At 38.0% G+C, this 27,055-nt stretch overlaps 1 protein-coding gene across 1 annotated transcript in view; it reads right to left on the bottom strand.

Moving 5' to 3' along the window:
- The window catches only part of LOC117299858 (reversion-inducing cysteine-rich protein with Kazal motifs-like), a 65,394-nt gene that overhangs the window by 12,561 nt on the left and 25,778 nt on the right, over positions 1-27,055 (bottom strand). Inside the window, exons 4-8 of the mRNA XM_033783427.1 lie at positions 23,511-23,547; positions 4,269-4,354; positions 1,168-1,215; positions 579-612; positions 227-424 (exon numbers count right to left, since the gene is read on the bottom strand). Of these exons, the coding sequence (XP_033639318.1) occupies positions 227-424; positions 579-612; positions 1,168-1,215; positions 4,269-4,354; positions 23,511-23,547 (403 nt within the window). The remainder of the gene's footprint in view (positions 1-226; positions 425-578; positions 613-1,167; positions 1,216-4,268; positions 4,355-23,510; positions 23,548-27,055) is intronic.

The raw sequence follows: 27,055 nt of genomic DNA on the forward strand, positions 1-27,055 counted from the left end.
CCAGAAACAACAACCTGATTCCAATAAACTTTGCTTAGTTAAATATAGGACAAACGGTTCAGAAAAGTTGCATCCCAGCCCTAGTTGAGCTGCTCAATCACCAATAATTTTACTGGATTGTAGATAACTTGTAAACGCATATCAGCCTTTCGGCTGCAAAGTTTAATTTGTATTAAACCAATAATAAAAATAATCTCAAATAAAATAGTTTAAAGTTTATTCTTACTATCTCTGGGGTCCCTAGCTGGTATAGCCACTGAGGTATAGTTAGTAACACACTGGACAACCGTCTGGCTGACGTCACGGCAAAATATTGATACATCTAAAGACATCTCTTCAGTAGGAGTCATTGCATTAAAGACTGCCTCACATTTATGGCGACACTGGGTGGCTGATGTTGCATGACGACAGCAATGCTCTTTCTCTGTAATCAGAAACAAAATCAGTCAAATTAGGATGTGAGATTTTCATTTATGATTTGATTAAGATACAATAAATAAGCAACTCACTACAACTTTGTACTTTTATGAAAACCATTTTGTAATTTCAAGGAAAAGTATTTTTTTTTTTAAACTCACTCTCAAACCTGTCCAAACACTGGAAAAGAGAAGGCTGAAAAGACAAAAGATTGGACAAAAAATTTTAATTCTTTAAGAAAATTAATATAAAAGATTTCCCTGAAGTGGAATAATAAGCCAGTTTCAGACCAATCATTTATAAATAATACCTGGCATCCTTGACAGTTTATCCAATATGAGTGGCCATGTTTAAATAACACGATTATCTGTGTTTAAACATGACCTGACCTTATGGAGTCCAAAGAAGGTGCTATCAGATGATTGAGCACAGTGCACAAACTTTGAGGCATAGTTTAAGTTGGTAGGAGGCATTTTTGCACCAGGAGCTACTTAGCGCTCAACCACAACATAGAAATTCAACGCAGAGTTGAGGTAAGCTGAGGCTGTCAGATCTGTTCTTTACTTCTAAAGGTCATCGCTCTTTAATTATTTATTTAACAGCTAATTGTTCTGATAATTAAAATCATACGTTAACATGAGTCAACAAATTGATATGTTGTTGTATTGAGGCATGGATTATCAATAAGCATTATAGTTTATTATTAAAATGAATTTATTACAAAATAATTTGTACAAGATGGTAACTTACCTCCTCATGTCTAGAGCAGGCTGAAGATGCAGCAGAGAAAGAATCCGCCTGAAAAAAAATCATATGAAGGTAAAATAATCCTGATACATTTTGTTGTAATATACTGTCAATTATTTAATTAATTTGTGGTTTAGCTAAGAAAAAAAAGATTAGAGCAAGATTTGAACCAATGACCTCCGGATTAATGTGCCGCTGACACTTCAAGGAGCCTCATCATAAAACTACCGAGCTGCCACACAGGAAAGTTTCACCACATTTCGTTTCTCCAAAAAAGCATTGAAAAAAATAACAGTTTAAATGGTTTTTAAAATTTAATTTGTTTTCTTCTTCAAATCATGGAATTGTGGTTGTGGGTTTGATTTGTCACTTAAAGAAAACAGCCTGATGACTTTGTTGTTTCACACAGACTCTACAATACCTATCCCTCAATTCTTCAATATAGATCTACTACAATGACAATAGTAAGACAGGGACAGCTAAGTATCTTTGCATTCAATTTTGACTTTTATTTCACTATTTCCGTTTTAAAGGTCTGCCTCCACTACTCCTAATTCCATCCTCCCAGGAGGCTGACAAATTGTTCATTACATTCCGTCTGTCATGGTCTCAGTGGACATTTAACCTTTGACATTTCACTGGCTCCCTAGCCCTTACAACCAGTGAACATGAGCTGTGTTATTTCCCTTCCTTTACGCTTGATGCTCGAAGGTAAAAGAAAGAGTCTGCCAGTTGTCTTTAGTAAAACAGCCAAGATATATCCCACCTGTGGTGGTAGCGGACAATCTATAAACACAACAGCTGACACTGGGGTGACTTTGGGAGGCAGATTCAAGGGAGAAAATGGAGGGTTTGTTGGTTTAAGCTGAACCCAGCAAAGTTCCATTTTCATGCTGGTGAGGGACAGGGATTTGGGACATGCAGAGATGCTGACAATGTTGTCAGTGTTTAAAGGGATGAAGTGATGGACCTACTACATAGGTTATTGGAGATGACATTTCAGTTCTAGTTTACAACCGGCAAATTGTTAATTTAACTTTTGTGATGGGTGGGTTGATATTGGTCGATAAGGTCCTTTTATTTTTTATTTTTTTCCCTGGAGGGGGGAAATTTATTCAAGTTTCTTCAATGTACAAAGCTACACAAACTACTGGTAAAACCAACTACTTATAGAACGATACAAGAGAGAAATGGCAAATTGCAAAAACAGGAAGTTTGATGATTATGCAAGGCATTTAGTTGGTACATAGCAATACAAAAGGCTCCCATTTGGTACTGAACTTATCTAAGTTGTTATTCTTAACAAAGATCATTTTTTCCATTACAAAATAATGTGGGAACAATTTGGGCACACAAAAAAACAAATCTTGATAAAGAAAATTCCAATATCTTTGATTAATTCAAAGTGAAACTTAATTAGAGAAAATGACACTGTGCAAATAGAGAATCTAACACTAAAAAATGCCCAACCAAGAGTTCTCGTGAGTAATATCAGCCAGCGCCAACCCTTTAAAAACACTGGGTTATGTTCATCAATGGGAACAAACAATTTGGTTTGAACCTTTTTTGATGCCATTAATTGAAAAGGTTAATCCAACAGCTGTTTGGCAGTGGGTTCTGCCTGGCATGGGGCCCTAGACTCGGAGTATGCACTTGTCAAAAATGGTATACGACCATGAAAGCCATTCTGCACTTAGTGTTTTCTGTTATTTAGCCCACAAGAGAGGGTATGTGTGAAGGTTTTATGATTGTGAAATCGCTCGCTCAATGATAAATGGTTCTCAATGCCAGACATTTTTAGAGAATGGAATCATGATTAATCAGTTGAAGTTTTTATGGGTCATAAAATGAATTGTAATTTGACCAAGCAGAGAATTTCACACACACAGTGGGGTTGAGTAATAAAATATTCTTGCACAGGTATTGGTAAGTAACTAATGTCAGAACCCATAAAAATGTGAGTAATTTGTTTGTAAAAGTTGATCGCATGCAATTTAACCTAAAAGAACAATTTCATTTCACCTTTCTGCCAATTCTCTCATCAATAAAACAAAAAGTAGCTAATTGCCCAACGTTTTCACCCTAGCAGAGTCTTTCTCTTACGTCTTAGGTTATGAGAAAGACTCTGCTAGGTTTGAAACGTCAGGCCTAGAACTATTTTTGCATACCATCAGTGATTTTTGTTGGTGAGTTGTTCCCAACAGCTAATAGCTAAATCTATTTTCATATCAATAAAACAAACACAAACTTCATGAAAATTCTGAGCTATTCCTTGACAGTTTTATTAAAGGCACATTGACTGAAATGCTACACACAATAAATCTAAACAGAATACCTTCAGGCAACTGGTAAAAAAAAGTACGAAGGAGACTTTTGATGAATTGAATGCAGGTGTCTGTCATCAGTCGGGTTGGCTGTTACTCCCATGGACACTAAGCAGTTTTTAGTCGCGATGGGGTGTCTATAGCCCTGTCCCTGCCTTTAAGCCCTTTTGGCACACCCCTATGATGTCCTGATCAGTCAAATCACATCACTGGTCAAAGGCTGTGAGCGTCAAGTGTCACTCATGTTTCTCTATCAGTTTCTCTATATAGCCTACACTAAACATCAACCAAGGATAGCTCTTATTTGCATCTAACACATAAGTGTAGCATCACTTTGATGAGGGAGCTATTATTTGACTTTGAAGGCGTTGGACACTTTTGGTAATTGTCAAAGGCCAGTCTTCTCATTTGGTGTATCCCAACATATGCATAAAATAACAACCCTGTGAAAATTTTGGCTCAATTGCTCATCGAAGTTGCAAGAGAAAAATTAAAGAAAACACCATTGTTGCACAAACTTGTGTCCTTTCAGATGCCTAATAAAAGGCTTCAGCCTGAAGTATTTAACTATTTCAAATATTTGAGTGAGAAATGACCTCTTTCTCAAAAACTAGATACTTCAGAGGGAGCTGTTTCTCAAAATGTTTTTTCTTGCATTGGCTCTCTGTTGCTCGTTACCAAGTAAGCTTTAATGGTAATAATTTTGTTGAGTAATTACCAATAGTGTTTACTGCCTTTAATCTTGACGAAGGAGTCCAATCAGGCATAAAGTGTACTTACTTGTCGACAAGCTGCACGGCAGTGACCAGCTCGAGCATTAGTGCAGCAAATGAGTCCAGGCCAGCCAGTGTCTTCTTGCCAAATATCTGCAAAAACAACAAACAGATCAAGGCATGGATGTAACCAAAATAATGACAGTGGCTTTAACAAACACAAATCACATCATAGGTGGTACAATTTAAATTCCATCTCAAAAATTGTCATCTAGGGCAACCATTTATTGTGATAACATAGGTGAGAATGTTGATTTGTGGTGAGTTTCTTTGAAACTATTGGTCAATGTGTAGTACTTGTTTAAACCAATAATGATTCTGGTCATCCAGCTTTAACTATCCTCTTTAATTGATCATGATACCAATCAATAAACTGGAGAACCCTTCATTCAAAATCTAGTAGACAAAAATGTAAAGTTTTAAATTGTCAATCAATCCTTTCTAACGGAAAAAGGTCACAAAAGATGGATGGTAGACAAAAAGGCCTTTCAAATTGAATTTCTTGCACCCCTCCCCCAAAGAAAATGAAAAACAAAACAAATGGCAAACAAGCAAACAAACAAATAAATCAAACAAAAAATCACCGTTTTGAACATTTAAAGAGGGAAATATAGAGCCTGTAGATTGATTATTTTACTATTCAAACTCACAAAGGACAGTGAACTTTAACAGTACATTGAAAAGGCACACACAACAACAAGGTTAAGAAGTACATCTATACACACTCTGGAATTTTCAGGGCATGTTTTATTAAATTATAAATCTCAAGAAAGTACATACATCTGAATGCTTTAAAGCTAGGGCCTGTGCAGTGAGTGTCCCCAAGAGCAAAATTTGTATTGTTCCGAAGTGCTGTTCCTGTAGTCCAAATACAGTGCTTGAAACCTGCACAGCCCTGAGTGTATTGAATACACTGGGCCTCTGGTGGTGATACAGCATAATCACCTGTTTTTGAGCAAATGTGAACCCTTAGGACTTGTATTAATTGCACTCGACTCAGTTTGTCTGACACTGCGTTTGTTCTTCTCTTCTTCAACTGGGTTCTCATCAAACAATGTGATGGAAGACCCAGCTTGCATAGATCCCCCCAAACCTCTGCAATGACTCATCCAATATAGAGGCCTCGCTGGATTCCATGTTGGGACTCCTAGATTGCAATCCTACATGTGTGTTTCTCATGACATCCAATTAACTGGATTAACAACATGGTATCTGCTACGCAAACTGACAGAGGAGCCATTAGCCGTGTTATTGCATCCGGCTTTCCTCTGCAAGTTCACACGCGTATACAGCAAATTAGTCCAGATCCGCGCGCAGAACGATTCTTAATTTCCGTCCCAATGAGAGAATGTTTCTGCAATTAGTTACGGGGCAATCAGATTACTCTTATCGTTAGCAGGGTATAGTGTCTGGCGTGACAGGGTGATTATATCTAGCTGTGAGATGTACAAGGGTATTACTGATTGGCCCATTGAACATGGCATTGCCTAAATGGCAGTAAATAATACTACCTTTCAATTATATCTACAATCTGGGTGCACTTAAGGATCATCTCCCACTAACCGGAGTCCATCAATTTATAATAAGTGGAGATTCAACTGTTGTCACGACATTGACATTGCAACGAGTGTTTTACACAATGAGTTTTTCACTTGTAAGGGTCTGAAACAAGTTTAAAGATGTAAAATGATTCTTTTTATGACTATAGCCTACCACAATTCAGTATGAAAAACAAGAGTATTTAATAAGTTATCACACAAGCGCGAGTGGAATACGGAAAAATATAGCGCTTCTGCGTCCCATATCCAACGAGACCGAAGGCCGAATTGGATATGGGACGCAGACGCGCTATATTTTCCGTATTTCCACGAGCGCGCGTGTGATAACGTATTTATCTGTAAGCAAACTTAGCGCGTGACATAGAACACACAATACGCATGGTAGTGATATTAGCTGTGCAATATAGGTTTTTATCACCACTCCATTCTGCGAAACGGATTGGAGGATTAGCGCGTACTTGAAGATAATATCAATTATCACACAAGTGCAAGATGAGCACAGAAAAATATAGCTCTTCTGCGGCCCATATCCAACGCTATGGGATGTAGACGCGCTATATTTGTTTGCATTCTACGAGCCTGCATTGATAACAAAAATTTATCTTCAAGCAAACTTGACACGCATTTGACGCAATTACGCGCCACTTTTTAATACACAGAGTCAGAACACACAATAGGCAGGGAGTGATATGGGCCGTGCAATGTAAGTTCATATCACACTTGTAGCTAAGGATGGACCAATCAGAATAAAGTATTCAAGCCCGCTTGAAGATGAAACTGTTTATTTTGGGTAAGGTTCCTTGAAATCAAACATGTTACTTTTCAAAGAAATGACTGACTTCAGATCTTGTTGTGCACTGATTATTAGCAGATTAACTTAGTTTGATTGAAACATAACCGAAGTTAGTCTCTGGACTCTGTTTAGACGATCGTGTTCTTTAAGTTAACAGCCATCGTAAACAATAACAAGAATGATCCAGACCCTATGTAGGCCTACCACCGACAAAGACATGGACCACTTTGGTTCTCAACTACAGTAAGCCCTTAATTGGTACTAAGCTAAACAAAGGTGATGCGGTAAGCTTTAATGGGTTGCCCTGTGCCGTTGAACTTGTCAGAAACTTCTCATAAGAAACGACTTCCCGCCTTTCTCAACCTGTCAGGATTTCAAGTGGGAGAATCTGGCATGGAACACCAGGGTGAACACTATAAGAGCTGCAGCTTCTTGGTATAAACACGCAGGTATAAATATTGAAAAGATGGGATATCCCTCCTTACTTGTAGAAGATGTAATTGAGGCAGTGGTGACTGATAAATTGATTCAAAAGGAATGTATAGGCAACGAGCAACAGATGGATGTACGCAACGGTACTTGTAACTTCAGATAATGCATGTTTTCTCTACTCTTAAAACCACAAAAACAAATACACAAAATTTCATAAAATAGTCATAAATATTCTTGTAAAACTGATGGACTGAAGAGATACATATTTTATGAAAGAGCTATGCACCATCCCTTTAAGCAGAGAAACACAATACTACCAATGTACATTTTACAGTGTAGTAAATCTGTCATTTCTAGTCTCTCACAAACATATCGATTTCAAATGAGCCATGACTTTTATGAACCCGGTTGCATTTTATCACCATATCCGCATCGCAGTCAAACACACATAATGCACGCCCGGCTTGGTCTTCATTTGAAAATGGAGTATAACACCAGTAATTGGCAAAAATTGGGACATGATTGATGACATTATATCAATGTAATTTGACATTATGGAAGTAATTATATAAGTGGGTATGAAACATCATCTCATGAGCCAATAAAGGCTGTAGGATTCTCTGTTTCCTACAGCAGATTGACCAGAGAATAGAAACACAAATCACTGATAGTAACATATCTGTTTCATGATTGACAATATCAGATTGGAGAAAAAGACAACTCTCAGTGTGATAGGAAGTTTGTGTTGAAACATACATAGGAAGGTGTCATACTGGCATTGTGTGATGATAATGAGTTCTATAGTTTTACCCTTTAATGAAGTTGAGTCACCAGCACATTCCGATGTCAATGTTTTAGAGGGTGTTGAAAAACACCATAGGAAAAGTAATTACTTCATTGCCACAGCCTTCGTGTCATTCTTCACATTCTATAACTTTATGGCAGAAAATATGGACCATTATTATAGATCAGCTTTTTAAACACCAAAAGGACTATATTTCAGCAAAACACAAGTTTACAAGCCAATAAATACATGTGTATTGTTTGTGACTGGCCCCCTACAAATGATTGTAGCTGTAGCCTCAGGAAAATGAGCAAAGTGATCATAAACCATTACTTTCCATCTTTTTCATTATTTTTCAATTTAACTTCTGCTCTGTTTTCTATTGATTTCATATTCTCTGTTACTTTGTGGGAACAGTAAATGCAAGCACAATGCACTCTGCTAAAAACAGGCACTTTGTAGAATTTGTTGAATCTCTACGACTAATGAAGATTTAAAAAAACACGAAAACCTCATCAGTACACAACAACTTCCATCTAAAACGAGTCATCGACTCGACGACACACGCAAACAGACAAGACTTATCCCCAGGCCATCCCAACACATACAGTATAGTGCACAAAAACTCTCAACATAAAATCTGATTCACAGGGGCTCCTGGCATAATTGGACTCAATCTAATCACCTCGCCAACTACCTGCAGAGAGACCTGCCAAGCCGGGCAACGAGAAACCCGCCGACTGACGGCTACACGACGACAAATTACCCCCATCACATTGGGGCAATTTTCACAGTAGGGATCATGGCAGACCTGCCGCGACTGATTCGACCTGATGAGCATGTGGGAGTTTTTTCTATAAACTTGAAAGCTGAGTGCAGCAACCGGGGGAAAAGTTTACTGAGCAAATAGATATGTTTACGACTGTAGGAGGGAAATAAAGCTGCTATCAGAAAATGGCAAAGTGAAAGTGACAACCATTCCAATGATAACATGGTAATATTTATCATTGGGACTGTGTTGAAAACATCTCGAATGAACTGACCAAGAGTGCACTCCCAATGGCTTTATGCATTCATATTGCTACAATGTACAGAATAATGAACATTCATGCAGTACCAGCAATTGCCTAAAAGTAGGCATTCCTTTGCATGATGTTCCAATCGACAGTTTGTTTGGAATAAGCTATCCTACATTGTATCATGAAGTTTGTTAAGGTAGATTTGTTTACAGAAGTTGCTATACTATATTTGCATCCTACCCCTCACTGAAACACATTGACAAAGTCTTTCTCCTTTTTAAAACTAAAATAACACAGACTGCTCAGCTGGGATTCAAACCAAACTTCAGATGAAAATAGAGCTTGATTCATGATGGCTCCTTGCAGCAATTCAAGAAAACTACTTGTTTCCTTTCATTGCCTTTCTTAACATGCTCATATTGATAAAGAAGACTGTTTTGTCATGGCCCTAAACTTTAACCCAGTTTCCACATCAGTTCCACAAAAATCATCAAAGTACAAGCATTCCATTTTCCATGAAAAGAGGAGAGAAGAAGAAAAAAAAATGACAAAAAGAAAGCACCACGCACTAAAAGATTCATCAAAGAAACCCATGAGTAATATTTCAAGATATAACCAGCGGACAAAGTGAAAAATCCATTCTTTTTTATAACCTCTTAAAATCTATATGCAATTCCTGTGCAAAACTGCCTCCTGTAAACCATGGATCCTTGTGTTGAAACCAACCCTACAGCTTTCAATCAATACAATTAGAATTCATGAGGCACTCCATAGGATAGGAGATGGCTAGCATCACACCTGATCTCAGTCAGTGCCCTGAAAAGAGTGGAGGAGTACCACAGCATGAGGGAGTAAGACTAGACTCTTCATCTCACTCACTCACTCCCCACCCCCAAGACACGCTAGGCATCTTCCGCTAAGAGACAATCATATTACCTCTTCAACCCTTTCATCAAGAGTTTTAAGATTCCTGATATCGGATATGTAATCTTCCGCCGGTTGGCCCGGGATTGTTACATTTTTTTTTTCTCCTGTGAATCTTGAAAAAAGAATTTGATATTTTGTCAGATTGCTTGTAGTCAATTCTCATATCGACAAACCATTTTCTGATTTTGGTATTCGTATGATTTTACACATGCCGGGAGGTGTCAGCTATCCTGCACTCGTAACCGGTCACATGGGAGCCGGTTACCGATCCAGTTTCCCTGGTTGCCCGCAGGCCCTTTCATCCTTGTCCTCGTGTTGGTCTATTCATAGATCAAGCAGCTAGTCTCAGTAGGTGCCGTTTGTTATTATTCCTTGGCCACCGCGATTCCTTTGTAGTCTCCGCTTTGGACTGTCGCCTCAAAGACATGCATAGGGATTTGGGGATTTGTTGGGAGCATTAGCAGTGAGAAAGTTGTGATTTTCTCTGGGATTTGGAAGATGTCTATTATTTATGAAAGGCTTTAAGGGATTTAAGTTCCTGTGTGATCGGACCAATCTTCCTTTCATCTAATACTACTAATGACGGCAATGCTCCCGAAGCAAGGTTATGCACACAATCATCTATTACAAATTAAAATTGCCCGAATATGTGGACTTTTTCCCTCATACAGACAGCAACACTCAGCACTTTTGTCCTCCAAGGATTTTTTTTTTCAAATGTTTTCTCTTTTAATGTATTTTATGTCAAAGTAATTATTTTATTTGACTAATGGGATGATGAATCATTAGTTTTGGTGAAAGAGTATTCAGAATCTTTGAAATTGTCTATGTACATAAGGTAAGGTGTGGTAGGGTGTAATTGTTTAGGAAAGACTACATTCTTTCAATCCTTTATGAAAAAATACATTTAGGAAAAAAAAAATCATTGGTTTGGGGAGCTTTTACTCTACTGATCAATCAAAAAATATCATTTAAATTTCAGGAAACTAACATTATTTAGCCATCATAGACAAATTCATGCACTACAATTTTGCAGAGTTACTACCATAACTCAAAAGTGATGTTTGAAGAAAGATCAAAACTTGAAATCTCCACATTTTCAATTCCCAAATAAATGGTTTGTTTTGAACAACTGTGAGATATACGGTCATAAAACACTATTTTGAATGAAGCTGATGAACTGAATAACCTTAAAGCCATTATACACTTTCGGTAAACAGTATTGTCCAAGGCCCACACTTCGTGTATCACATTTTATTAATATAAAATAACAAACCTGTGAAAATTTAGGCTCAATCGATCATCGGAGTCAGGAGAAAATAACGGGAAAACCCACCCTTGTTTCCACACGTTTTGCCGTGTCATGACGTGTGTTTACTATAAATCCGTAATTCACGCTAACAAGAATTGATAATTGTTTTAATGTTTTCTCAAAAAGTAAAGCATTTCTTGGAATAATATTTCAAGAGAAGTCTTTTACCATTACCTTCTGTAAACCCTGTAAGTTAGTTGTAAATCTGTGAACTTTTATTTTTGTTCTGTTCCGAAAGTGTATAATGGCTTTAAGTGATTAAAACAACTTCCATCTCAATTACCCATCAGAGCATTCAAGCAAACAAAAGCATGATCAATCATAACTGTATTATAGGGACTTTAAAGGGAAGGTTTTCATTTGGTTATCACTCTTAGCATCTTTTGATAGTAAGCATTTTGAGAAGCATAGCACTTTAAAGTACATTTCTTAAAAATTGATCAAAATTCAAATGGGGCAACCCTCCTCCAAAAAAATATTGACAAACAGAGTAAAGTTTAAGTCAGGATTTACTCGTACAATTGGTTAAAAGAAGTCTGTGTAATAAAAAGTGTGCAGTACAAAAAACACAACTTCAGAGATCGACCTTACTAGATATCCAGCCATAATCCATGAACAATTCCAAAGATGTGACAGAAGAGAGGGGAAAAACATTGAGGTATTCAACTTGTTCAAAAAAAATTTTGGTCTAAAAAAGTCTTGAGAGAGAAACTAAAGTAGTTATGAGTGATTTCCCAAAGGTTGAAGTACGTTTGATTAACAAGTGATGAATTTTGGAAGAAATTTGGACCGGCAGTAATTTGGACAAGCAAACTCATTAACTGATGAAAATGTGTCCTTCCTGACCAATAGCTACATAGACTTGCGGACGAGTCTTTAAATATTTGTCGCGTTGATAGCATTAAGACTCTTTCTCTGCAATTCCTGTGACACTGGCGATGTTCTCGCGAGACTGCTGGTGAGACCACCATTTTCGCGGTGTGCAGGGAAGTAGTCGACAGCCAGCAGTTTGGCATGAGAACAGTGATCTCGAGAGAGCAGTATCCGATCGCGGAGACCTGGATGGAGTGCGCCACCACTCTGACTCAACTATCACAAACATTAACGATTTGTCCACTAGTCTACTCCTTTCATCACTGCCAAACATTCCGGTCATTGAATCAATTTCAGATTGATTCCCAAGATGTCGTCCGTCCGCTTCATCAAATCCATCCGTGATGAGCAATAAGAAGATTTTTTTTCTTAAAGCCAAAGCGGATTTTTGAGAGAGTGAGAGAGAAATAGCTGACACCAACCCTGTCAGGTATGAACTGATTGATTGATGCACTCACTGACCCTTTGACAAGATACTAGTTCATTAGATGTGACAAGGCTAGAAATGATGATGCTATCAAAATATACCTCTGGTAAAATAACTGGTTGGAAGCTATGGATCACTGATATTAATGTACATCAATCCTTAGGGAGTGGAGAAAGAGTCTTATTCTTACAGTCAAATTACTTTCACTCAAACTAAGTTTTTAGACGTGGACAATTTGAAGTTAGTTTTTATTACAAGATCTTATCAAATTGTTCATGTGGGGGAATTACTTTACACTTTCTTTTATCAAGTTATGATCAGTGGAAATTTGTTTGGCCCTGAGGTCGGGGGGGGGGGGGGGGGAGTCCAGTCTACTTTCTCCTTTTAAGGAGTAAAATGTCAGAATAGCAATATTTGAAAGGTAGTAGCATGGAACCTTTTCTCATCAACTCTACTGCACTGATGCAGTGACTGATTTTGCAAAACGTAACTCCTCAGCGTAAGAGCAAATTAACGCATCACCTGTCCAAGGTCTATCATCTACTCCCTTCTAAGCAAAACTTTACACGAACCCCTGTTAGAGAATTGTTATCATTTCTATCCTTATTGCAGTAATCGATGGTCAAATGTAAATCTCAATGCTTACCAAAGTAGTGTAAATTGAATTGCATCCAAAAAATATTATAAAAAGCCACCCAAACCAGTCATTGTTCTTAGGTAGGAGGTTTATAGGGGTGGATTTAATAAATCTGAAAAATTACATTACATTTTTCTTTTCAGAGACAATTCTAAAAAATGATTTTGCTTGCAGATAATAAAACACACGTCATGTAAAACATATCATAGAAGATTTCAGAGCAAATCACTGTATCTGTATCTTTAACTCATTGATCCAAATCCCTGTCATAAAAAAAGGAAGCTATTAATTGAGTAGAAAGCCATCTGTACTCAACCTGTCATATTCTCACTATTTGAGGGGTGTTAACATGTCACTACAATGTTTGAACACTTGAATCAAGAGTGGATTATGATTTCACTGCAAAAAAGGGGGTGTTAAAAATTGACACCATAGGTGTTTTCAAATCTAGAAACCGAAGAGCTTAAAAAAAAAATTAGGTGATTATTAAAAAAAAAAACTGTGAGCATGAGTGCAAAATCAGTAGATTTTTTGGATTAGATATTGTTTTTTAAATAATCACTCCAAGACATCAGAAGAGACCTTAGCCATAAGTCGTTCCCAATTTCTTAGTTTTATTTGATTTCTCCCACAGCCCTCTTTCCTGAGGGTAATTTGTCTGAAACTTTCTTAAATCCTGGATTCAATCTATCACCATATCCCGGGATCTGGAAACGATTTCTCATCCATGCTTATTCATACATGCCCAGGCTCCCATGCTTGGATGCCCCCCCCCCCCCCCCCCCCCCCGCCCCAAGATGCTTGGATGGCCCCGCAAGATGTTTGGAAACAAGATTTCATCAAGTCTACCTCATCCATCATATATGTCCCAGATGCTGGTTACGGTGCAAGACAATGAGGACAAAAAGATACAGGGCAGCGAACTCGGAATTCAGCAGAAAAAAACCACACAGAAAAAAAAACCGTTTTCTTTTAATGAGAGACACTGAGGTCATTCAACCCAGCAAATCTGGAAATCGTGTTTTTTTCTTTTTAATTAAAAAAACAAACTGGTTGAGGGAATTTAAATTGAACCACTTAAAACATTCTTGAATAAATACCAAATTTGTGCAACATTTTGGGTGACATAATGTATTTTTTCAAAAGTTCATAACTACTTTACAACAACAAATGACCAAAGTATGTGAATTATGTCGAAACGCCTCTCATTTGAGCCATGAATACCACTTTTTAGAAAGGTAGTTACCCCCCCCCCCTTGTGACTCAATTTCTTTAAGCCGATCAAATGCAGAATCACCTCTTAGAAAAGAGAGCTTTGAAGGAACTCTCTGACCCCTTTGCAGTCAGTACGTCTACACCCAACCCCTTCTAAAAATGGATCACATTGTCAACAACCAACCCCTTCCATAAATACCATATTGTGATTGATCTTGACAGATGGAGGTGTATGATTGGGGGAGTGGGGGCTTCAATAATGTTTAAAAAAAAGTTTTGATCCTAAACTGGTACTGATGTAATACTGAATGTTAGGATGGGGCATGTTGATTATGATGCAGGGCTTGAAACTTATACTGGACCGCTCAGGCCCAAGGTCAGTGATTTCACTGTCAGGCCAGTAAACTCATTACCAGACAAGTTACGGCAGTTTGGTGTTTTTCAATTGAATAATAATCATTTATCACTGTGTATTATCTTCAATTGTTGACTTTCATGAGTCTGATGAATGTTTCTCAATTCTAAAGACAAATATGTTTAGTTTATTGTATTGTAACTGTGTAGGTTTTTCCCTCACCTGAAAACACACAAATTTGTGCAACTACATGTAGGGTGTCTTTCATTATACTCTTGAAACTTTGGTAGACCAGTTGCGTTCAAATTGTCACAGGATTGTTATTTTATGCATTGGGATACACCAAGTAAGAATACTGGTCTTTGACAATTACCTAAGGTGTCCAGTGCCTTTAAAGCTTTCAATCACATTAGTTTCCCCATAAGTAAAGTCAGTCTTTACTGGTATTCTAATCACGTGTTGGATGACATAACAGATCTCTCTTCAATCTATTTTACAGCACAACGTAACAACTCTTGACACATCAAAGATTGAATGCTTTATCACAAGATGTCATCAGATGTATTTCATATCACTCATAAAATAACCATTATGTGTGTAATGCACTGGCTTGGCAATCTGAGACACCATGCATAGGCTGGTAGTGACATGTTGGTATTCTATGAAGCTGTGAAGATGAGTGTGACATGATAAGATGCTGAGAGAATGAAGACTGCGAATCACAATCAGCTTCTCCTTATAGCACTGAATTCCTTTAAAGGGGTTTGGGTACTTTTTGTGCGACACAAAACAACTTGAGAATGTCCACAGACTTTTTAACTTGCATGGTTTCAAAATAAAGATCGCAGAAAATCGTTTTCCTCTCACTGAGACGAAAATTTTTCAGCATGTACAACGAATTAACGCGACTCTCCTGAAAACATCGCTCTGTGATTTTTTAACTCTTTTTCTCAAAAACTTGACAACTAATGAAGCTGAAACTTCTAAAGGTAACACACATCTTCAGTTACAATGAGCAGGGATTCATGTCATGGTCAAAAACATGATCTATACAAAAGGTATCAAACTCATTTAAACAAAAGGAGAAAGAAATGCGGTGGCGGTATAGACAAATGAACATGGAAGATGTGGTCTTCAATGGTGAAATTAACTTATTACCAGTGCACAAATACAAGTCTTCCCAGCCCTGGGCGGTACATGAGTACGCAATATACAGCTGTAGTTTCACGGGACAGATGCATCTGTACTCATAAATCGATGCATTTTAATTTAGAATTTCTCTCTCTGTCTGTACGCGTGTGTCTCTGAAGATACTCTAGGGGCTGGAGGTTCCTTGACAGGACAGACGGAGGAAGAAGGGAGCGGTATGAGAGAGAGATTGATGATCAAATGTTTGCTGATCATTCCGTGTTTGCTATGAATCACACGGTAGAGGCTTCTGGGGATATTGCTGGTGCGAGCCGCGCCGATAGGTCCACCCAGATAAGCAGCAATCGGGAGCTGGATATGATATGTCTGTGGCTGACGTTGCTCCTGGCAATATTTCACCACCAACAGAAAATACAACATGCTGAGATTGTAATATGTTGTGAGAGAGGGGAAATACACCAACTGGACAATAATGAGACTTGATCTGTGGGTTTTGTGGGAATTGGATTGTGTGAATTTAGCTTGGAAGGGTTTGGGATGTAAAAGAAGACTCAGAAAGTGGGTCAAAGGAGTGTTGACCACCAACACAGTGAGGTTTATAGTGCCATAGCTCATTGGTGGTTGCAAAACAAATACAAGTAAACTTGGAAATAAGAAAATACTAAAAGTGCTTTTCAGAAAAACACTGAATAAAAACAGAATGGTGTTAATTGAGATGACACATTGTAATTTATCCAATGATAAAACCACTGATCTTTATACTGAATATGAAAGAGTGAAAGTTTCACTCTCTTGTCCGAGTGGTGTTAGTTAGTTTCGCTCTGTTGAGAGTGAAAGTCAATCTGTGTCACTCTTTTTGAGTGAAATCGGAACCAACTTCACTCTCAATGGAGTTGAAATGACCTGTCCTCTTTCACTCTTAAAAAAGATTTCCGTCACATGGATTGCATGAGTGGTATGGCTAATCATTAAGAGAGTACAGGATTTTCTGCGTCTCAAAATAAATCTCATGTGAATGATTTTCCCAGATACAACAAAATGGTGAACCAATTTTTGAGTAGGTGACAGCTGCTAGACTATTGAGAGCATTTCACCATTTTGAAGGCTTTGATGGATAGGCGCATAGTCTGAGAAAGTTGCCCTATCTACTCTAGAATGATTAGTGATAATGACCTACCAAAGGGCTTGGAACCCCATCTTCTTATTGCTGAAGGGATTTAGGGTTTTGACAGAGTGGAGGTACAGGTGTGTCTGAGAAAGGAGTGGGAGAATTTGGGTAGGTCTCAGTTTATCACAAGGCATTGTTGTAGAGGGTACAACTTTGACTATGATTGAATATCTACATTGATCCTTAACTAAAGTGTTAAGACATCTGCAGATTCTATAAGTCACGCAACAAACTAAGCAAACTTGAGAGGGCCTCTCAAGTTTGCTTAGTTTGTGAAGTATCAGGCCTGGGAATGTATAGGCCTGCACAAATTGTCTCTGATAGATTGTAGGACCAGAGTTGTAAAGATTTGTCACTGGTTTATGTGCAAAGGTAAACATAATTGTTAGCATAAAAACGTCCACGTTAAACAAGCAATGGAGAGATGTTGATAATATAAAACATTGTGAGAAAAGGCTCCCTCTGAAGTACATAATCTTTTAGAAAGAGGTAGTTTCTCACTCAAATAATACTATAAGCCTAAAGCCTTTTAGTTTTACGCCTGTAGCCTTTTTAGGCATCTGAAAGCACACACATTTAGTGCAACAAGGGTGTTTTTTCTTTATTTTCCACAACTTTGATGAACAATGAGTCAAAATATTCATTTGATGCATATGTTGAGATACACCAAGCACAAATACTGGTCTTTGAGAATTACCAAAGGTGTGTCCAGTGCCTTTAAGCTGTACACACTTTACACTGGCCTTGCAGTTTCTAAGATGTGTAACTTACAAGAAGCACAAGATATCAAACAACCATAGCAGAGGAGCAGAGGACCTAGTTTAGACTACTAATCCACTTGGTTTGACAAAGGGAAAACGGGGCACGGATCACCAAATTAAGTTAAATTTTCATTATATACGGACTTATAATCCACATGTCACACAGTCTGGGCTTTATGTTGTTTTTCTTGGTTGTTTTACTTTGTTTGTAGCCCTGCAGTTTTTAAATGCCTGGGTGGTTTATTACTGAACATTTCTTCCAAGTAATAAACCACAATATTTGTTCCTGTATATTTTTTAAAGCATTTCTTTTTTATATCTTATGGAAATTTTACAAACAGCAGGTCTGAATTTTCTTTGAGGCAGTGAAAGTGATTGCCGCATAAGACTATAAAACAAGATCCCTAAAACAACAGTATGTGTACCATATGACTAAACACAGTCAAAGACTCAAATAATACGTATCTGTGAGAATCCAGCTGTATACATTAAGCTGATGAACATTGACTTTAAAAACAGACAAAACCAGCTAAACTAACTTAACTACCCCACAGTCATTCTTAATTGGGTCCCAAGATCATTCTAACAATGCATCAAGAGTTCTTTGGGAACAGTTGCCCTTTGACCTTTGACCTAAGGAAGGTCAATCCGTTGACAAAAAGCCAATGCCAAACAGGTTCCCTCATAATTTTTTGGATTGCACAGCTGTTTTACCCAGCTATTAAGTGACAATGCCAGTGATGAAAAATGGGTCCTTTGGGATTTCATGAGGTGACACTAGAGGCCATTAGAAAATAGAGCGCAGTTTGCAAAGTAGACTATAGTCCAAATGACCATGAACCATCAAGTTATATTTTACTTCAAGATATCAATGTGAGTAGCCTTTCACAAAGAAATATTTTCTCTCTTGAATATGCTGACTTGAAGTGGGATGAACTGAGGACTTTGAAGCCACTGGACACCTTTGATAATGGTCAAAGTTGCAGTATTCTCACCGGGCGTATCCCAACATATACATAAAAATAACAAATCTGTGAAAACTTGGGACTCGATATGTCTTTGAAGTTGCAAGAAAACATTAAAGAAGCTCTATGAAACGGGGCTCAGGTGTTCAGTCTACAAAGAAGCAGGTCACGTACTTCACGAATACAACAAAATGTTCCAGGCCTTCTGCAAAATATGTCAATTCCATTTAGTTCTGCAACCGATGGATGACTGCTCAATTCTGACACAGTTGCAGAGTTTTCTACCCTTGGTACGCATTCTCTGCACTATAAAACCCACAAAATGCAGAAAGCAGATTTCAAAAGGGAACGTTCATCGAAGGTGAAAATCACACAGCAACAAAACTCTGATAAAAATCAGTTCAAGCATCAAACACGCCGCTAGAAAGAAAAAAAAACGCTGCAGCTTCTATACAGTACATGTCTGAATGCAACAATCAGTCCACCAGTTTTTCTGCACTAGGCACTCTACTTCACTGATAACTATCTCAATTTATCCACAAGAATGCACTACCAAAACGGTTCTGTCAACCCTAATCTTTGGACTGGTATTTCAATTATTCTTTAGGTAATCTAACAACCTGGGTCATATCTATTTATTTCACATTTTCAGTAAATCTGTTTTTTCCTTTGCCTGAAGTGAAAGTACATGTAGTAGGATGTACCTTATAAATTACTTAGTTCAAGCATAAATTTGAATACACAACACCTAGCAACATCTATGTAGGGACAACAAATGTGTAAAAGCACTAAGCCACGCCATCCATGCATGGGTAAATTTCAATTCATCAGAATCTCCATTCAGCAGGTTTCTCCCCCAAAACTAGAAATCATTTCCAGTGGAATAATTGGACTTCACTTTACTTGGCCACTGAGAAAGGCCAGAGAAGGAGGGTGGGGGGGGGGGGGGGGGTATCATTTTGTTCCTTCTGCCTGACTGAGTTGTCAAGCCCTTGGGCTAGGCAGGAGGGTGGGTTGGTTTGGGCAATTAGCGGTACCTCTAAAAGCATTAGACCCACCCCTTCTTCGAATGCCCTGAGGGGCACAAACCAATCCTACTAGCTTTGGGTTTTTATTGGAATTGTAGGAAATGAAGCTATTGGTCTCTGAGCAAGAAGTTATGTGAATAGGTATTTCAAATTTTATACGGAAGCACAAGTTGCTTATGGCAACTAGGACGTATTTACAATTTTCACTGGATGTAATGGCAACATTTCTGGGAGGTTTAACCGAATTTGTACAATGTGCTAAACAATCAATGAAGAAAGTGTAGTTTTAAGGATTGACAGTGCATGCTGTATGGGTAAGCAGGGAATTGTTGCTTGTGCGTGTGATGCGACTCAACATTACTAGGCATTGTTTGCTTTGGCGCTTGCTGAGAATGGTGGTCGTAAGCGCAGAATTTGGCGGTAAGCAGAGGAACTTGGGCCCAGATTGGTTTGTCTCTACTCCATGACAATTCTGCTTGGTTGAACCATGGAGGAAGGAATTATGCCAAGGATGATGAAACTCAGGAATGAATTCATGAAAATCAGGAAACAGCAGGGGAAGGATTTCATGCTGCACTGGTATTTCTAGTTCATTTTAAATTGAGACCTCATGAATGAATCATTTTAAAATGTTTCCTTCTGTCCTCTTCTGTACAATAATATAGAATTGAAATCACAGTGGTTAATAATAATAATATTATTAATAATATGGGAAACTTATAATGCGCCATGTCTGTCACAGGTGACCGTACACTCCTGGCGCAGGAACCCTAACAAAGCTTACAACTAGGAACTAGTAAAACAACATCAACACAAGGAGAAACAGCTGAAAGGAAGAGTTAGGTGAATAAGAAATTATTCTTTTATGTAGGCCTACTGCTTGGTCAGCTTAAAACATGGATATACAGTGCCTTTAATAATCAGGGTTTCTTTATGACATCAGTTTATTCATTCCACTGTTATTGAAACTTTCTGAAGTTGTAGGTCAAGTACAGCACACTCAGACTAGATTTGACGTTCAGCTTTCAAACATCCGCCTAGCTTCGCCAGAATTTCAAACATCCGCCTAGCTTCGCCAGAATTTCAAACATCCGCCTAGCTTCGCCAGAATTTCATAATTGAATACTTCAGCTTGACTGGATTATAAAAATGAACAAGTTGTTTATTTTACCTGCCATTAAAACAAGCCACAAAGTACTACCGGTTTCAGCAGTATTTGTTGAAACAGAGTTTTCAAACAGACGAGATCAATCAATCAAGCTGTCTGGTTATAACCAAAACCCCAAAGAAACAGTCAAAACTTGCTCTTGATTTTTGTTCACCAAATAAACAAATTCCACTGCCCTAGTAGAGTTTGATGTTTGGGACCTGAACGTGACAACCGGCTTGCGAGTCCAGCTCAAATACAAAAACAGTTTGAACATTACTCATTTTTACTCGGACATAGATGCTGATCGTAAAGCTGAGGGTATTTACAATGTAGTCTGAACGATTGCTTGCTTGTGTTGAAAGGCACTTCTGATATTCCTCATGTTTTTTATGTGCATTACAGCTTTGTAAAAGAACACTAAATCATGGAGTGGCTACACTTAAGGTGACTTTGATTTCCCGTTGGTCTCCTTATGGCATTATTCAAACAACTTAAAGGCACTGGACACATTTGGTTAGAAGTGAAGCAAAATTCAGGGGAAAGGGAACATTAAGTCAAAACTAGGTCTGTATCTTTGTATAGCAGCTTTAACATGTACAAAGTGGTATTCCACTTTGCATCCAATACTTCACAGTTGCCTTTTTCTGAGTGGGGGTTTACACTTCAGGAACGAACCAATCAATCCACCAATCGGATCAATAGCAAGTCTCCCAGAAGACAGTAAATCCCTAAGCTCCGCTTTACCGTCTATTCAACAGCGAACAAGACAGGGGTCTTCTAGTTGATTTAAGAGGAGGGTTTTTGTCAGGGTGGGACAATGGCACCCTTTAACACTGTTTGGCTTCAGCTACAAACACACACAATTGACCATGATCCGGCAAACACTTTTACTGGAAAGCAGCCAGTTGTCGCAATCTCACTGGGAGATCCCACAAACAATGTGTGTCTTAAACACCAGGGCAGGATGGCTGCACGTGCTTTGGTCACTAAAGAGAAGAGTATCCCTGGCTGGAGGATTGGGGTATATCAAATAGACCGACGGGACACCATGGAGAGCAAAGATACACACAATGATGTTTGTATCCCATAACAGCTCACTGACTTCATTGCGCTCACAGAAAGGAAAAAAAGGAAAACTGTCTCTTGAGAACCGTTGTGAAAGAGTGAAACTAATTGTTCGTTATGCCTCCCTTATTATACACACATTGTACAAACTTGTCTTGAATGTCAGCCATTAGTGGACAATACTGAGGGGGTCGGTACATACCGCCAAACGGGTCAAACGTAGTTGCTGGGAATCCTTTAATGGGCCCTACTGGGATTTCGATGGTCACTAGTCTAAGACATTTCCACTTGAGATCATTCTGTCAAGGTGAATTTGTCAAGGGTTGTGCTAATAGCTTCATGGTTTCGTTAAATCCCAGCAACCCCCTCACCCCACCCCCAATTACTCACCTCTTCAATCAGAATGAATAGAACTAAATAGCATGAAAACACCTTCAGCAAACCATGCATATCAACCATGCATATCAACCATGCATATATGTCCCAGTTTCAAACCAAACAAATTTTTCAAATCACAACTTTGTGCATTTTCCCCTTTTGAAATGCTTCTAACATTGAACATATCTAAAGTTTCACACCTTTAAAACCTAAGAAATTCCTAACGCTACAGCAATCACAATCATTTAGGATTTGAGTTAACATAAAGAGAGAAGCTTTTGTTTGCCAATATATCTTGTTTTCATTGAAGTACATCATGACTGAAAGTGATGAAGCAAAGTAAAGACTCCATTAATAGGGAAATCTTGAGCCAATTTGGGATAGTCCTACCTTGTTTAAATGACAACAGCAAAAAAAAAAAAAACCGATTCATGGAATTTCTTTTACAATAACTTCCTGATTTAGTTACTGAATATTTAGCCTAATCGTGGATTCATTTTGGGACACAACTCACTCAATGTCATAAGACTCAAGGGGAAAGCACTGATCATTTTTGTTACTAGGATATACCAGTATAAATGAAGTATAAGGATTTATAGGAAAGAAGCTCAAGGAGCAGGAATATTACTAAAATATTCTGCTTTCTTCTATTAAACTGCAAAAATCTACAATTTCCTTAACAGGATCCAAGACAAGGTCTTTTCGGCTATTAGGATCGTCAGGTTTTGTATTGGCCTACTTGAAGTTAACAAAGCTGCTCTTGGTTACCAACGTTATGTGCTGTTTTAAAATCACAATACATTGTGAACATTTCACTGACAAAAGAAACAAAGGAATCACATGGAAAAATATTTGAGCAGACTTTCAATTGTTATCAAACAATTCTCCTGACACACACTCCAACATTCTTAAGATAACAGATAATTGTAAAGATCTCAAAAACCAGTGTTCACTTAAAAAAACTTTGTGGATTTTTAGACTGTCCCGACATGCCAGCGAAAGGTTGGCAAAGTTCAAGAACATAAAAGGAGAAAGTACACTAAAAGCTAGAAATAACAAACATACCAATTATACTAGTCTTCACCGACAAAACAGAGCTTTGCATGGAAGGAAAACAAGACACAACACACATCGGGAACACAATGAAAGCAGCACTGACTCAAACGGTATTGAGATGAGGGGGGAGAAAAACACCAAATGTCACGTATTGTACTCAGGAAATGGTTGAGGAATGTATGTTTGTTTTTCCTACCTGGTGCAGACGTGTTGACGCAGTGCCAAAAGGTTGCCTGAAATGACAAGAAATAAAGAACTGTTAAAGAAAAGTTGGCATGAATGGACTACTGGCACTTTCATTTTCGAGCGGAACTGACATGACAGGTGACAGGACGAAGGTGTCATCATCAAAATGTTTTGGTAGAAAGATGGAATTTAGCGTTTGAATACACCCCTACAGATCAGAGTTGATTGGTGTGACCATGCTCTGACATGTACCTTAGGCAGTCTTTACAGTCAATCCATAGTTGGTCAGCATGTTTTCATATTTTCTGATTTATGTCACTCATGTAGAGATAAATATATAATAAGTGATTTAAAAGATCAAAAATTTGCTTCGGAATAAAGAGTATTAATTTGGGGCAAAATTCACCGTTATTAGAAGCCCAATTAAGCCCGGTTCATACTTTCTGAGAATGCGATACGAGTTTTGACGACACAGGGCTGTTTTTTGCAGCGAATGTTTTCCAGGAGTTGAGCAAAATTATAACTGATGTGAATTAATCGTTTCGAATGTGAATTTGAGGTATCAAAATTCGTATCGCAGGAGGAAGTATGAGCCGGGCTTTAGGCGGGTCTTCAGAAATGCAGATTGTAATTAACGTGACTCTATCTTTACTCACTTTTTTTTTTTTTTTGGGGGGGGAGGGAATATGGTCACATTCTAAATATCTTATTCATATCTATACTGCTATAAACCATGCAAGTCTAGGGAAGAGTCATTCAAGATTTAAATGGTCTGAGGCCAGGTGTCCTCACCTCGGTGTGCCAGGTTTGGGAAAATAACTCCAGATTCCTTTAAATCCCAAGAAAAGACCTTCTGAATTCCAACATTAAACACATACACATGTGTACTACCTTGGTCCAACCTTAAGTTTGTCAAATAAACCTATTTTTAAGCACTAATTTCAAAAATAACCCTCCCATGTCCAATGCTGTATTTCCTTACTCTGTATTAAAAACTGTTATAAACTTAAACATATTCAGCTCTTGAATTGACTGTTTGCTTGACCGCTTCTTTGCTTGTTGACAAAACACCAAATACAAAAAAAACAGTAGATTGAACCATACAATGTCCGTTATTATACAGTATACTGTGTACTCCTCATTTGTCACTCGGCGAACTGGAACAAATCTTGCCAGTAAATCACCATCAAACCAACCGTGAAAACAAAAGACTCACTTTGTGTATACAACCTTTCTTCAATAGAAGATGAAGACAAGTTGTGACATTTCATTTTATAGGACTACTGATAGTGTAGAGAGAAAGTGAGTGACAAAAAGGGGCTATTCTCAATAATTTACAAGGACTATTTACCGTAGCGCCAAAGGTTCAACAAAACTTTCACTTTCAAAAGTACAGTCTAGCGCAGCTCTTGATTAAACAAATAAAGCAAAACAATATCACCTGAAATGATACGTCAAGAGATTAGGGTTAGTACCCTACCTGACTGATCTTCCTGTAGACATAAGCCTTTTATCTGAAAGAATTATACACCAAGGGTGTTTTTTCTTTAATTATTGTCTTGTCACTGAGATGACCAATTGAACCCAACTTTTCACAGGTCTATTGTTTTATGCATACAGTATGTTGGAATACACCAAGTGGGAACTAGTCTTTGACAATTACCAAACGAGTCTAGTGCTTTTAAAGCCATTGGACACTTTCGGTAAAAAGTATTGTCCAAAAGCCCACACTTCGTGTATCACAACTTATATATAAAATAACAAACCTGTGAAAATTTAGGCTCAATCGGTCATCGGACTCGGGAGAAAATAACGGGAAAACCCACCCTTGTTTCGGCACGATACGCCATGTCATGACATGTGTTTACAATAAATCCGTAATTCTGGCTGTTGAGAATTGATAATTGTTTTAAGGTTTTCTCAAAAAGTAAAGCATTTCATGGAATAACATTTCAAGAGAAGTCTTTTACCATTACCTTCTGCAAACCCTGTAAGTTATTGGTAAATCTGTGAACTTTTTTTTTTTTTTTTCTGTTCCGAAAGTGTATAATGGCTTTAAAGTAAATAAAAACATACATATATAAAGGTACACACACCACACACATACGCACATTGGAAATACCCAGTGTATCATGTGACAGTAAACCATAATACCTGTAAATGATTGGTTTAAAGAATTCTGATCGCCTCAGCGCTCCATTTCATTAAACAGACCGAGAATCCCTCCCTGCCCAGCCCCCTCTAACAGCTTTTATCAGATCAGCCCACTCTACAAACACTCTATTAGATAAACCATAACATTTAAAAAACTACGCGCTGCAATATACAACTACATTAATGTGTGTAAGAAAAAATGGTTCAATTATGCGGTAGCTGTCTGGTGCCCCGAGGGTCTGAGATGGGGTTTAGAGAGGTGTCTAATTGTAGGAGAAAGGAAAACCTTTGCAGATGAAGTTGTGTCTGTCTCAGGCGTTAGATCCAACTCATGCATTTTTTCTTTAAATTTACTGGCCCAGTAAAAACCAGGGCCCAATTTCATAGAGCTGCTTAAGCAGAAAATATTGCTTGACACATTTCTGCTAAGCAGAAATGAGCAGAATCCCAATCACAAATTGTACATGTGACGTAGTAGTTTGGCTGGTAACCTTATTTTGTGAAGCATCCTTTTGTTGTGCTTAGCTAATTTATGGGCTCAATCAGCTCTATAAAATTGGGCCCAGTTGTCTGACCTAATTCACTTGTAAAAAGCTAAGAGAGGTTGAAATTGGGAGATAGAGTGTGTAGACAGACCGCTGATGTAAACTTTTCAAAGTGCTTGTAGATAAATTACTTTGAAATAAAAAGAACTGCAACATGTCTTTCTGTTTTTTGTAGTTGTATTTGAAAAGTTGATACTACAAAAGGTGGAATTCAAAGAATAAGGAGTGATGTCTCCCTGTACGACAACGCTGTAGTCTAGCAGCCTAATTAGCTAATAAAGCTTCTTCACCTGTTCAAACACGCACTCTTGCGTATCTTTCAACCAATCCGAATGGCTTGAACTGCATGTTCTGCCAATCAGCTCATGGTAATTAAACAGTTACTGCGGTATTCAATTCCTACCAAATGGTACTCCCATGGCTCAGTATTTGCCTGTACTACTGAATGCTGTGCGTCAACTAAAGACTGCTATGTGCACTTTGTACTAATATAACATCACCCCTACCTCTCCTAGCTCTTTAACCAAATAATCCTAAATTCTGTTATCCAGTGGAAACTAAATGTGATTACAGAATGCACTGATATTATTTTCAATCTTTTTTAGGATTGGTAACATGATTACAAACATAGGGAAAGTTGCAATTAAGAACATATCCCTCCGACCCCTAAATTTTGAGGGTGGGATACGTTAGTGAAAAGCTGCTTAATGGAACACGTCGCCTTGGATCGGTCGAGTTGGTCTTTGAAAAGCATTCTGTAACCGTTTGTTGTAAAATGTATATGGTTAGAAAGATATTGTAAAAGTAGAATACAATGATCTACACAAATATGTCTCAAAATTGCGTGGTTTTCTTT

Source organism: Asterias rubens, chromosome 15 (genome assembly GCF_902459465.1).
Source record: "Asterias rubens chromosome 15, eAstRub1.3, whole genome shotgun sequence".
Classification (NCBI taxonomy): Eukaryota; Metazoa; Echinodermata; class Asteroidea; order Forcipulatida; family Asteriidae; genus Asterias; species Asterias rubens.